The following is a 15254-nucleotide window of genomic DNA, read 5'->3' as shown; positions in this document are numbered from 1 at the left end:
GAGAGAATTGAATACCTTAGGGCTTAGACTTAACTTATTTAGGTCACATACCATAATGGTATTTCCCTTACATATTTTATTATTATTATTATTAGCTTTTATATTGCGGTTAAACTGTGACCTTTTTATTAATATTATTATAATTAGTAGTAGTTTTTATATAACTGTTAAACTTTGATTTCTTTTTTTTGCTTCATACACATGTTCTTAGAGCCGATGGTCTCTCTGGAAGCCACCTCTTTATTCCTTTGGATAGAGGTACGGTGTGCCTACATCCCACCCTCCCCAGACCCTACCTATAGCTCTGCTGTCGGTGGGATTTTACTGGGTATGATTGATTGATTGATTGATTGAAACTAATTAATATATAATTATGATTTTAAAAATACTTCGAAAACCCAAAAACTTAAAGTTCACTATCCAAATTCAAATCTGAATTTCTGATATTTCGGCAACAAAGTTACAAATAATTTGGATTCTTTTGCGAATTATGACTATTTGCACACCCCCTAGGTATTAGGGTTTGAGGTGGCAATGGTTATTGCTTAAACCATAAGCCGATGATTAGGGCCAGAAGTTGATCGATCAATAGCAACATGGGTGGTGGCATTGCTTATTTACCACAAATATTATGATTGTTTTGACAACTAGATTTTATGGTTAGATGTGTGTAACTAATTGAATTATCAAATCAACATTAAACAATTTAGTTTTTCATTTATATTTTGTCTTTCTCACAAACTTACTATTCATTTTAATATCTCTATATAAGCTTTATGTACAACCAGCATTTACATACACATGCTATTATAATACTGGGGTTATCCACATGTAACAAAAGGTTAGTACTTTCATGAAACACTCATAATTTTACGCAAAATTCAAAATGTAAACAAATACCAATACATGTTAGCAGCATGTGTTTTAAACTAAAGTTTAATACTCACAATAAATTACGAATTTGCGTTGTACAAAACAATTACAACTCTCTAGTCTCATAACTAATATTTTTTATTTAGCTAAATAATAAGTTTAATTAATGTTAACTTCATACTTAGTTAAATACTTAGTCAATAAAAAGAAACCAACGAACCTAACACATCTTTTAGACTTTAACGAGTGTTTGTACCAAATAGTTACCATAACAAAACTGAATCAAAATGATACAAATCGAATTCACGCTACGTCTCTGCTGTAACGCTCGGGTTCAAGCCCACTAGTAATATCATTAAATAATATATATTACTTGTTGCATTATCTTCTTTATAAATTAGTGTTGTCAAACAAAATTATTGTGTGCGACTAGATAAAATAACATCTTTAGGGTCGAAATTATATTTGCATTTTTCATTTCATGGTTATACTTTTAATTTGTAACTTACTAAAAAAACCCGTCACAATGCGACGTTACATATTCAGTTAGTATCGGTTAGGTTAGTTATAATAATGGGTATTGGGTTATGCTAACGGGTGTTGAAGCATAAAGAATGATTACCATAAATTTTGTCTTTTTAATATAATGAAATAAATATAACAAAACATCACATTTTCTTAGTTAAATGATAGTTGCCCACATGCATGCCCGTGATCAAGGATTGACCCTTAAAAACATACACAAACGTCTCATTGTTTTTGTTACATGCATCCTTTACTCGTACTCATATAAAGTGTTTCTTGAAATTTCAACAAAATGAACTATTTAACAACAAAATAAACAAGGATGTGTACATGCCAGTGTTATCCTGTGACCACATAACAAAAAAAAGAAATAAAGATTCGATCTTGAACTTGCGCGGTCCTATTATTACTTTCACAATTTTCATCCTACAAAGATGAAATGAAAATGAATTAATAGCGCACAAAGTAAACTACAAGGTACGACATAAATACCATCCAAATTATAACTAAACTAGTTCGCATACCTTGACACAAATCCTCTTCAAAGAAGTACATTTTTTTAGTTAGCAAATACATTCAACCTCACTTGAGCAGTAACATCAGGATGAAGCTTTAATTCTGCAATATACTCCCCTGTTTCCCGGATCTCAGGTAGAGAAACGATTCTTTTGTCGATATCCCTAAAATTAAACAAATAATTACAACAATTAAAATTAAGATTTTATATTTTAAATGATTTTTTTTAATTTTACACCTATTGATGTATATAAAAAATTAATATACATATAATGCGTAATTAATAAACCACAAAGTTTATGACTTGTATAAATTAAAATTTTGGTCATACTTATATATATTAAAATTTGGGCTCAAGTTAAACAGGCAAACGAGTGAACCAACGAGCCAACTAAACGAGCCTAACGAGAGAGCCAACAAGCCAAGCCTACCTCGCTCAGACTCGGCTCGGCTCGTTTACAGGCAAGCTGATTATGCGAACTGTGAGCTTTTTAAACAGCTCTAGACTCGCGTCATGAAAATGAACTAAAGGGTAATTCTAAAACAAAAAATTACCCAAAATGGAAAAAGGAATTTGCATTAGAAAACAATAACTTGTATTTGCAAATGTAAGTATGTAACCTAAACTAGACTTAGGAAAATGATTTTAAGTAACCATAGACCAAAACATTACCGTTGAAGTTGTGCCTTAATAATATCAACAAGATCTTGAGCAGTAACACTGCAAGCAATAAGAAGCATTACTAGCAAGCTCAAAAAGAAAAGACTAATAATCAAATTAGTTTGATTCTATATAGTTTCAATTTTCAAACCTTCCAAAAATCAGTTTTCCTTTCCCGCCCTTACGCTTCACTTTAAAAGCTCCAACCGTTTCAAAAATTCGAGCAAGTTGCAGAGCCTCTTCTTTAACCTGATCAACAAAACAAAAACTTTTAATGTTCATAACATATTATTAATATTCCATCTATTAATCAAAGCGGCCTGTGAATACCCGTTTCTTTTCAGCCTCAATTCTCTCTTCCTCAATTTTCATTTCCCTAACCAAAGAACAAAAAAATATTACAAGAAAGATAAAACAATGAGCATTTGATCCTCAAAGTGTCCTGTTAAAGTCACTCAACTCAACTTTCATTAGATGTTTTGATCTTGCGAAATTTTTTTATAAATGTTAAATAATTTTGAAATTAAGTAGAGAACACACCCCCCCCCCCCGGCGACAAAGGAGCGATTTTTGGGTTTGGGGGGGGCGTGCAGTTGTCGCCTGATGCTCTTGTTGTTTTATTATTATTATATGTTTGCGTGTGTGATATATATATATATTATATTGGGCTACCACACCACTAAAACAAAAACCACCACTTTGCTAACTGGGCGCCACATGACACAAAACGCCCCCATTTTGTAGCCCCTCCACTACACATAGCCTAAGAATTTTTGTCGGAGATTTAAAAAGTTTTGTAGACCACAGACCATTACTTCTTACAATTATCATTAATTTCAAATACCAAACAAATCCCAACAATTTTTTCTAACTGACATTTTCACAAGCAGTTGGTAGGCTTCATACAATTGACCGAAAATGTTAGCATTTTTGTAAAAGATTTTTTGAACCCAATTAACAAATCTTAACCTATCTTCCAATCACAAATCATTAAGTTGAAATACCAAACAAATCCCCAACACTTATTCTAAGAGGCATGTTCACAAACAGTTGGTGGGCATCCTACAAGACAGACATAAAAATCAGCTAAAACCGAACCCGAACAACAATAATATAAAGATTAATTACTTGAGAAGAACCGGAGTAACAATCCGGGCTTTGCCGGAGGGATGGAGAAAGTTCCTGTAAAACCCAGCTTTAACATCCAACAGTTGGCCTTTCTTTCCCACATCAGTCACATCCTCAATCAATATTATCTATAATTATATATACAAACAACAAACAAACAAACCAACCAACACATAATTCGCCTAAATTAGTATTTGAAATGTGCATAATTTGGGTGTACCTTTCGTGTTTTCCTGGCTTTCTTTTGAGCTAAAACTACAAAGGCTGATGATGATTTGTTGATAATGATGCCTTCGTTTGTGGTGGTTGTTAAGGTGCGGTTATTGAGCCAAGAAGATGAGCTCCATGACAGACTACTTACTGCCGGAGATGAAGAAGCCATTGATGATGATGATTTACTGTAACACCCCAACCCAACCCGGAGCAGGCTGACTTGTCACTATTACATTTACTGTAACACCCCAACCCGGAGCAGGCTGACTTGTCACTATTACAGATATCATTAACCAAACAAAAACCATTTAAATGAAATGAAAAGAATCTCATGGCAACCAAAAGAGTTAAAAACACTGAAAGAAATTCTAAGTCAAATTTATTAAATGCTTAAAGAAAATTAAATCAAGTCCTTATTCTTGAGCTTCATTTTACTCTCATCACTGATCTCCCCGATTTCCCGAATTACCTGTTAGCAAATAAGACAGACACAAACAAGAAAATACGGCTGAGCCAAAAATTGCCCAGTAACGGAGAGAACAATAGTACAGGTAAAGGCATACATAAGACAAAACACATACTGAAATAAAACTGAAACTATTGCGGATATAAAACCACGCTTTAGACCGAACTATAATTAAATGCGAAACATAATCCGATACACGATCGGGACGTAATCTGAATATACTCAAATTTAACCAAATGCATATACACATATCAAAACGGACCAGAAATATAGCGAAACAAAATATAATTACTAAAATACACGACGATGACGTTAAAATAAACAAGTCGTGTAATACGGAAGCACCCAGAGCCTAAACAGAGGGGTACACAGCTAGCTAGTCCATGCACCAAGGAGACGGTGTGGGTGGCGTGCACACATTGTTCCATCTCAAACAGAAGTCAGGAGTCAGGAGTCAGGAGTCGGAGCTAAGATCGATTAAAACGCCTCTAAGTGGCCAAGGTACTACATGAGTACTTTCAGAGACGCCGTGAACTTTGATTACGCACTGTCACGATAAGTGTCATGTCGTTGACGCCCCAACGACAAGTCAGAAATGCTCGGGTAGCAGAGTACTGAACTAAAGTCGTATAACTAAAAGATATTTAAACAGGAACATGCAATAATGAATTCAAAATATATATAACCTATTGCATGCTATAAAATTAATATAACCATATCATACGAATAAACCGAACTAGATAACAAAAATCCGCACTACGAAGTGACGGACATCGAATATAAAATGGACTAGAACCAATACTATGAGTGAAGAAAAACAGAATCCGTACAACAAACTAACGGACTATAATTAATACTAAAAATAGCAAAAACAGGAAACCGTACTACGAAGTAACAGAATATAATTTATACTATGAGTGACAGAAACCAGAATCCGTACTACGAAGTAACGGAATATAATTAATACTATGAGTGAAGGAAACCAGAAACCGTACCTTAGCCATTAAGCATAAGCAAATAAATTCATGTCACGCTAAGTCATACTAGCACCTACATTATAATCATCTCAAATATATAAGATTTACTTAGCTTACGTTAAGTTGTCTCATTCCTTGGTTTAAAAATGTTCCGGTGACAGAGACCTTTACGTTTTAACTTATATCTTTCCATCATCGTTTAGGGTTCAAAATTGCCTTGTACAGAAACAATTAATAGTTAACTTTTAAAACCTTTCACCATAACATTTTTTTTAGCTAATTAGACAAGTTGTTTTACAATAAATATGAGAATGATCTCATGGATTTAACTCTATTAAACCGTGTATAAAAGAAAAATAGATGAATTAGTGAACAAGAATAACACTATTAAGGCTTCAAAAATACTTACTGTACCAGTTCATGTTCTTCCTCTTATATATATTTTGGAAGTAGGTGGACCATGAAGTAAACGTTTTCAAGAACAATATCATAAAAAGAAAAACAAAGCAACAACCAGAGTTGTAAGAAAACTAAGTGTGTGTTCTAAAACCTTTCAAAAATAACTTATGGTTGTCAAAGAGTTTTGTCGCCGGAATCAAACGTTGATACTCAACAAGCAACAAACCTTAAGTTTGTATTAAAAGATTAGAAGAGAATCAAAGTTTTTACCTCTAACTGTTTACACATACAAGTTACAACAAATCCGAACCGGTAGCGGCGGTGGCGATGTTTTTCTCCGGTGATAACTGGAAGCGGTGGCGGCAGCGAGCAGAGTGACGATGCTGGTGGTGTTCGAACGACAGGTGGTGGTGGCGCCGTGTTCCGGCACTCGTGATTCCGTTGTGGGTGGCGTAACTCGAAAGAGCAGGAAACGAGGATGTTGGTGATTTCTTGCTAACATAGATCCGTATGCAGCAACGGTGGTTTCCTCAAGCTACAACCGTTAGCGGTTTCTCCGGCTAGTTGCAGGGAGGCGGCGGTGGTGTATGTGGTAGAGAGAAAAGGTTAAGATTTTAGGTTTTTGGATCAATGAAAATCGTTGGAATGTTATCGTATATATATATTAAACGAGTTTGAAACAAAATCAAATCCTGATATAGTCGCATTGTTTGTTGTTGAGTCGATCACATCGTCAGAAAAGTCAGGAAGAAGAAGATTGCATGGTTTTCAAATTTTCTTTCATTAATTGGCAAGAATAGCCCTTCATTTATCGTTACTTTTACTTTTATTATTATTATTAATATTATTATTATATATTTAAATCATGGTTTATTAACGTTTTATCGGTTTATCAATATTCTAACAATCGACATTTATTATTTTATTGTTTCGAATTTTCGGTATATTACATTTATCTTATCCGGAATGCAATGAAATGAAATGGGTCTTGTTACGATATATTTTTAAGCTTTTATTATTGTTATTTTAAAAAAGGTGCGAGTTAAACTCGAATTCCGTCGATATCGGTTTCGTTTGTTATGGTAACCCCGAGCGCTGTCGGTAAAACCCGGGCGTTGGTAATACTTGAGCGTTGTTGGTAAAACCAGATCGTTCCGAATTCGGTCAGTATTGTTATGTTCGTAAAACCTGAGTGTTGAAACCAGGGCGTTGGTAAAACGCGAGCGTTGTTAGTAAAACTAAGTGTGGTGTGTCGACGTGAATACGTCGGTAACGGTTACGTTTTTTGTCGGTAACACCAAAGCGTTGTTGCTAAAACTCGGGTGTGGCGTGTCAACGCGAATTCAGCCAGTATCGGTTCCATATGTTACTGTATATACAACATCTAAAAAAAACAAAAACTACACATATTTGGCAAAGAATAAAGAAAGAAAAACTAAACCGGCCAACCAGCTGCCGTCAAAGGGATCAATAAGAACCATGTGACACCAAACTTTGTTATTTATCTTATATATATATATATAATATTTGATGTGAAGAAATGGAGTAAATCTTAAATCTCATGTTTCTTTTTGGTTCTTTGTGTTCTTATTCGGTATGCACAAGTGATATCCGAGTTGGTTCTATTGTGGACGCTACCAACTAACCCGTAGCACTAGGAAGTGTACGTAACTTTGGCAATGCACAACTGCACAAGTCATGTCTCAGTTAAATGCACGCCACTCTCAAGGCAAAGTTAACCAATGTTCAAACTCTTTCGACCTCCTATGATCAAAAGTCAAAACACAACCTCTCCCTTCTCAGTTTGGGCCTACAATAACCGAAACATCACTCCTCCACTATCCCAAATGACTAAACATAGCCAAAAAAACAACTTCCATTCCTTTTGTTGTTCTAAAACCAAACCATGACATTCCTATGCGAAGCTCAATAGTACTTATACTCTACCTCATGCTTCCAACCCATGAAACAAGTCGTACCCTCTCGGGCCCTGACAAGTGGTGTCGCAACCACTGATACGTCACTATTGGAGGACCAAAGAAGTCTATAAACCCCTTGAAGAAAGTCGTGAATTCATCTAGAGCAGCAGATCGTTAGTTTTTTTGTTAGACTATAGATATGGCCAATTACTTTTATGTTGAGACATGAATGAATTGTGGATTAATCTCTAAATCTCTCAAGTACTTATTTCTTGCTTCTAGCTTTTATGTCACAAAATGCTTACACATCAATATGCCAATTAGAATAATCCATGGCTATCTACGTACTTTTCTCAAATTTTGATATATTCAAATCAATTGAGGTTTCTCAAAAAATTGACAATCGATTTAGCAAACAAGAGTAGTGAAACCAAAGTATGAATGTATGATTATGTGCTTATTAGTTTTTACTTCTTAAAAAGTTTACAACCAATATAAAGTCTTAACCATGTAAATCAAACTCATCAATTAATTTATTTATTTAGCTTTTTTTTATCTCTAAACTGTATCGTTATACATGCGTTGTAGGGAATATAATTACAAGACATCTGTAACTTTTAAATATTTCATTCGAACTACGTTTTGAACAACGAAAACAACAATAATAGATATGAAAGAAAAAAGTCAAAAAACCAAAATTATATCCATATTGATATCAGCATAAACTCCAAAACAAAAGTTTATATCTTCTAACCAAAAACGCCCAACGGGTCAGCCCATTTCAATTTGGACCAGCAAAACAAAAAAATTCCAATACCAGATTTTGTACCAAAACAGGTGATGTTTGACCTTTCTCCATATATAGTATAATATAACCAAAAGAATCGCATTTTTAACCAGTCACAGCAGGCCCGATAAAACTTAACTATCTACCACCCAACCCTTAAGGCTTCTGAACAGTCTTGTACAGCATTGAAGTTCCTTGAAAAACCATCAGCTGATAATTCTTTCTATACTGCCTCAACTGCAACATAATATCAGCCCGGTCATCATGTTGGTGTTGGTGTTTGTGTTTGTACCATATAACAATATTTGTAAAAGAAATATGACCTTTAACGCATGAGGTCATACTATATTACAATATTTCAATTAGAGGTTGCAGATGGGCAGGTCATACAACTTGAGTAACGAGTCAGGTTCGGTTTACGAAGAAAACAATTTTGTGAATCTCTTTATTAGTTTTTTGAAAAAAAAATAGTGCCAGTTACGAAAACAAAAGTATATTAATTAAGAAAAAGTCACCTTATTTTAATTAACTGATCTTATAAAAACCTTATTTTACCCGTTTAACATAGTTGCCACTATTATACTTTTAGAAACTTAATTAAAAGATCCAATAAAAAAATGTTCTTGGTTAGATTTTGATTTTCAAGAAATTTTTAGTCCAAGTTCGGTCTGGTCCAGTGTCAACCCGGTGCACAGCCCTAATGCTGACAAGACATTAATTAAATATTAAAGGAAAAAATAAAAAGAGCATACCTCAACATCAGGCATTTTCTGAAACCCAAATTTGTTGGCCCACATGGATCCAGCTTCATCAGCAGCAGGAAGTGCTAGAATCTTTACATTCAAAGAGGCTAACAGTTCTTCAATGCAAGCAAACAGAGCCTGAAAATAACCCTACACGACAGCATTCACATAAATTAGAACAAAAGACATTAACAAATAAACAGTCAACAAAAGTTGTTCCAGGTCAACACAACCCGCCCAAATTTGACTCACCTGTCCTTCATATTCCTTACTTGTTGCCACTAAAGGAATTTCGGCTACTTCTTGCCCAAAGATACGAAAAATGCCAGCACATACAACATTAGAGCTGCACAGTTGATATAACAAAATTAATATAATTTGTTGAAAATTTGTAACAATAAGACGTGTTTAAAGTTTAAACAAAGAAATGAGGTCTCACTTGACTGTCAATGTAGCACAGTACATCCCACCATAGTCTTGTTGTTTTAAGCTTCTCCTGAAATAATGTCAATTTTCCAATTAGTACACAACTCATTGACTTAGCCATTAAACATCAAAAATAATATTAATTACCCATAAACCATGTGAGGAATGAGATCAATGCGGCTCGTGGTTGAGTCAGCAATTGGATCAAACCGATCCTGAAATATAAATTTGTGGCAAATGGTAAAAAAATTCAAATACTCAAAAGTCTAAATCACATACACAAACGAAAGGTAATTAATGATTACGCACATGAAAAATGGAAACAGCTTTGGCTAGCAATTTTCGGTTATCATCAGAAGCCATTTTACCACACAAAAGTCGCCATCTGATGTCCAGCTCAGCACTGGGTTCTGATCCTTGTTCCACTTTTTTCTTTATAGGATCCAAAGAAGCTTCTGGAAGAGTTTTTAAACCACTAGCCACTAGGTTCTCTAAACATGTGTGGATCTTGTTGCAGTCGGTACAACAAAACCATTCTTCTTTAGGCAATGCCTGTAGTTAAGAACATAATATATAAACACAAGAAAAATATGAAAAAAATAAAAATAAAACATGCGTATATCTAAAACATGTTTATCATGCCTTAAGGTTGTCCATTTTATGCTCCTTCAAACAGCCAACATGGTACTCTTTCTCACACTGAAATTAAAGGAAAAAAAGTTAATATGTATGAATTAAACTGCCCCATAGGCATGCAATGTTACAAAAAAACGTACCTGATCACATATGATGACAGTTCTTGGGCCAAAACCAGACTTGCTAAAATCATAAGCCCTGCACAAATATAACATTTAAACATCTAATCATTTAGTAGCAACAAAAATAAACAGAAACACCACGCGTAAACGAACTGAACAAACATAATAAAAAAAGAAGCAAATGTAGGCTTACAAACAAAGCGAATGAACACAAACAAAGCAATAAAGCATGTTCATGTCCATTCATTTAACTTTAACCGAACAACCAATCGAACACAAGCCAAACAAACTGGGCTTTTCTTGTTTGTGTTTGCTCGTTAAGAAAATGAGCATGTTCATGTTCATTTATGTTTGTTCGTTAACGATATAAACGAACAATTCACGACCTTAATCAAACAAACATAGCTGAAAACAGAAAATGTGTTGGGCCTAAAAAGTTATTTAAACTAGACTACGCTGTAACAGGCCAAAAAATTTTAAACAAATATATTAACAAACGTAAACAAACAAATCTAGACAAACGTAAACTGACAAACATAAATGAAGATAAGTGAACGAACATGAAAAAATTTAAACGAACAAACGTACACGACATTTACGAATAGTTCACAAAATGTACACTGAACGTTCAGTTCAGTTACAAGCCTAAGAAGAGGTGTACCTGCATAAAACGCAAGCAGGTGCTCCTCTTTTAGCTGGAACACCAGAACTGCCAACTGGATTTTCAACAATGCGAATGCAACGTTTAGTTATTTCTTCGATCGGATCGATACCTTCAACCCGACCAGCAGCTCGTGCATTTTCATTTCTCTCAACAAACTTTTCTTTTTGGAACATATTTTGGCAGTACTTGCAATACCAAGTACCCTGCGGGACAGCCTCAGAGATGCACTCTGCAGTTTAGCCAATTACCAAACACTAATTTAAACAAAAATGCATTATATTAACTAAATAGCAATAAAAAGAAAAATATCTCACCAGGGTGAAAAGCTCTTGGGCAATTATCACAACACAAAAGCTCACCACCATCTGCACAGATGGAGCACAGATCATCATTATCATCTGCAGAAAGCTTCCTTTGTTTTGAAAGTTTTATTGACAGCTCATGAAGAGATACGCCATTCGATGTGTAAATGTGTAAATAACTGTCAAAAAGAATAAAAGTTTCACAATTTCTTTACATGAAGAATAAAAAAAAAAATTGCAAAATTATGATAAGGTAAAAGTGTAAAATAGAAAACTCACGGTTTGCGACGTGAAGCCCAACCAGCATGAGCTTCAAACTGTGAAGGACTGACCTAATAATGAAAATATCAGTCAATAAGTTAATCTAGAAAGATACAATTTCAGACTAAATTTGAACCAACAAGTACCTCACTCTTACAGCAATAGCAAAAGATTCCAGAACCTTTCTTATAACCCTCCAAAACTTTCTGCCAAAGGTAACAAAAATTATTATAAACCATACAAATAAAGAAGCAGTATATGAAAACAATGTTACAGTTATACACTTGTATCTACTTGATTAATGTAAAAAACTACCTCGCCACGAGCAAAATATGCCAATGCTGTTCCATCAGCTAGCACATCCTCCTCCAAAACAAACTTGTGCATCCGCAAGTCTCTGGGTGACAAAATAATTATAATTCAGACATCATTCTTTTACAAAAAAAATTCAAAACTTCTAGAAACTGGCACATCAACATTGATCAACAAAGAAAGAACATAGTAAGTGACATGATAAGATTACTAACTTTCTGGTTAGTTTTCCATGGCTCTTGCTTCGAGCAGAACTATTGTTGGCTACTCGGGTGGTAGATTTAGGAGCAGGCACAGAGGATATTGACCTGAACATAACAAGTATAGATATTATTAAAAACTAAAAAGAAAAAAAGCAAATCAATAAAGAAAACAAAACAATGCATATGATCATTTGTGCAGTTCTAAACATATAAAATGTGTACAAGAGTATATAAGTTTGGCATCAACACCAATGAAATTGATGTTTGATCCATTTTCTATAAACTTGACCTATCACTAAGAAGGCCAGCAAAAATAGCACAGCAGAGTTGTGCATATTTAATGGATTTAATCAGCATAAGTAAATGAAAACAAACATTTTTATTATGGGTCTATATGTAAGTATCCATCGAATGTGCAGTCTCTTCAAACACTAAGCTAACACATTACCAAAAGTAATGACTATTTGCTAAGTATCCTCTTAACATTATTCTTATTAACTTAACACTAACAATATACTGTAATAGAAGGCAAATACCTGTCAACAATATCACTAGAGGGCACAGGAACTTGGGGTTGAGGCTTAGACTCTTTTAAATCTGTGCACGAATCACACAAACGCATTGCCTTCTGGTTACCCAATTCAGGTAAGGCCCCTAAAGATCATCAAAACTTAGTTATTAAGAAACAAATCAATATATCATGCAAGTTCAACACTCTGAATAACATACACAACTCACCTTTGCATTTCAAGCAACATGCAGGTTTCTCTTTGTAAGAACTACCTATTGCTTTTAAAATGGCTTCTTCCATTCCCTCTAATGGAGCAGCTTTACAGGTGTTAAGCACCTCCCTTAGCGTGCTACCATTATCCAAGTAAATGTACTCAGGCGGACGCTTATTTGCACTTCCAGCGTGCAACTCAAACTGATTAGGAGTCACAACCTAAATTTACCAATATCATTAATCAGAATCAAAACAGTCCTCTCATAGCCTCAAGATTAATTAAATAACAATATGTATGTAACAGTAGCACACTCACCTCCTTCCCACCACATGTATCGCAGAAGCACAAAATTCCACATCCTTTTATCACACCTGCAAGTCCTTTATCTACATGTTTCACCTAATCAACAGTTTATTAACTATGTTACCACATAACTAACATCAACAAAACAATATGCTAGGGCTGTAAATGAACCGCACGTCCGTTCGGCAAGAAATTCGTACGTTCAATAAACGAATCGTACATGAACAAAAAATTTTAGTTCAATAAACTTAACGGACGAACACGGACAGAGGCCGCGTTCGTGAACGTCTGCTAACGTCTGCCGATGATTATACTTTTCGAATTAATGTGTAATCATTATGTTCATTTGTTCATTAGAGTTGTTTATGTATATTTGTCCATTAACGTTCATTAGTGTCTATTAGTTAGTGTCTATTACTGTCCATATGTTCGTTTGTCCGTAGTCCGTTTACAATATTAACAAACAAACACAAACAAACTCAATTCCTTGGTGGACGAACACAAAGTTTCGTTGGTAGAGTGTTCACGAACCATCCGTTTATCCGACAAAAGCTTAGCTTAACAGATGAACACGGACAAGGTCTCATCCTGTTCGGTTCTGGTCCACTTACAGCCCTACAATATGCTAATAACATTGTAACAATCTTCAAAGATGTGAATGTATACCTTCGATCCACGGACATACCTAACAGGCGATCCCTCGAGCAAGCCTGTCTCAAGCAACTCCTTCAACTTACTCGGAAACTTCTTCAGCATATTATTCTCCAACCTCTTGTCATTCTCATTCTCACCATCAGAGCTAATTACATTAATCTCATCCTTATTAACAATCTTAATATTATTAATATTATTATTATCATCCGGTTTCAAATCAGAACTAATCTGTTCAACCTCCATCTGCTCATCCACCACATCGCTCTTCGATTCCTCATCGTCCACGTCATTTCCGTGCCCTAGATCGGCGTTTTTCAGCTTCTTATTAACCGGGGAAGGCTCCGGCGAGACGGTGGGCCTGCGTGCACGTGTCCGGCCACAGACAGCGTAATTCTCCGAATGAGATTTCATCGCGAAGGCGAATTCGCGTTTCAAGCCAGGGCGAATAGACGATAACACGACGTATTCGTCAGCCATTGGAATTGGGAGTAATTGAATTAATTATAGGAATTGGAATTGCGAGTGTTTCGGAGAGATTTGTTTTGGTTTACAGCTGTATTGACGGTGTAAACCCTAGAATTGAATAGTAAGAACGGAATTGTAGGAGTGGAATGGAATCGGTGAAGGCTATATTTGGAATGGAATGGAATGGAATGGAATGGAATTGAGATTTGGTTTGGTTTTCAAAGGGTAGGGTTTTCAAAGGCTATATTCCTTTTGTGAACAAACAATAAACCCCACCAGAAACTTCTTTCTTTGGACGATTTTACCCCTAAACTTTACTTTTAGTCCTTTATATTACAAACTAATTGGGCTTTTGTAGATTTATTCAATATATTCTAATCTTTTCTTTATTTAAAATTTTAATTTATCATTGCTAGAGTAATTTGAGTAACTACAAAAGTCAAATTTTACACTGGGTTAAGTTAGTTTTACTGAGATTTGGAATGTTTTATAAGTAAACTTTGAAAGAGATACTTGAATGAGTTTACAATTTGAATTTTATGTTTATGTTAACTTTCATGTTTATGATGATTTTTTGAAGGTTGTTGATAATAACATTTTACATCTCTACAAATTTTTATAATTTGCAAATTAAAACCAACAAGCACAACCCAGTATATATAACAATAAGAGCCAAAAGTACAACTCTAAAGCTGACAAGAAGTTTTAAATTAATATATAGTATAATTATTGGAAACTTTTGTTTGTAATATAAAAAATAAATATAATTCTAATATTCAAAATACTTGTAATAATTACACATAAAGCAAACGGTAATTGTGTGTGTATGGTTAAGGTGTTTTGGCCGAATCAAACAAGCTTATTTTTTACAACTTTAAAATGAGACTATTGAATACCTACAAGCGTTTTTTTTTTTTATTCTTATATTTGGTATCTTTAAAATTATCACTTCTAGAATTATTTTATAACAGGCT

At 34.5% G+C, this 15254-nt stretch overlaps 2 protein-coding genes across 2 annotated transcripts; both read right to left on the bottom strand.

Moving 5' to 3' along the window:
- Window positions 1–1575: 1575 nt before the first annotated feature.
- Window positions 1576–4085, bottom strand: LOC143533483 (large ribosomal subunit protein bL9c-like). The gene is made up of 7 exons (XM_077028253.1): window positions 3924–4085; window positions 3704–3831; window positions 2906–2951; window positions 2727–2824; window positions 2588–2635; window positions 1923–2078; window positions 1576–1824 (listed from the first exon to the last, which is right to left on the bottom strand). Exons 1-6 carry the CDS (start codon window positions 4083–4085, stop codon window positions 1958–1960), a joined length of 603 nt encoding a protein of 200 aa, XP_076884368.1. The 3' UTR covers window positions 1576–1824; window positions 1923–1957.
- A 4279-nt stretch (window positions 4086–8364) lies between these two features.
- On the bottom strand, window positions 8365–14462 carry LOC143533507 (uncharacterized). The gene is made up of 18 exons (XM_077028270.1): window positions 13828–14462; window positions 13174–13257; window positions 12872–13076; window positions 12670–12787; window positions 12146–12238; window positions 11934–12015; window positions 11765–11824; window positions 11637–11689; window positions 11370–11536; window positions 11053–11284; window positions 10410–10467; window positions 10276–10332; window positions 9943–10185; window positions 9781–9848; window positions 9647–9703; window positions 9460–9553; window positions 9217–9357; window positions 8365–8701 (listed from the first exon to the last, which is right to left on the bottom strand). The coding sequence occupies exons 1-18, from the start codon at window positions 14290–14292 to the stop codon at window positions 8621–8623; spliced, it is 2358 nt and encodes a 785-aa protein (XP_076884385.1). The 5' UTR covers window positions 14293–14462; the 3' UTR covers window positions 8365–8620.
- Between the last annotated feature and the right edge of the window lie 792 nt (window positions 14463–15254).

The sequence above is a fragment of the Bidens hawaiensis genome, unplaced genomic scaffold (assembly GCF_021521415.1).
Source record: "Bidens hawaiensis isolate Kalapana, Puna unplaced genomic scaffold, B.hawaiensis_p1.1 tig00009774_1, whole genome shotgun sequence".
Lineage (NCBI taxonomy): Eukaryota > Viridiplantae > Streptophyta > Magnoliopsida > Asterales > Asteraceae > Bidens > Bidens hawaiensis.
The sequence above is the reverse complement of the archived record's forward strand: the minus strand, read 5'-3'. Positions and strand labels throughout refer to the sequence as shown.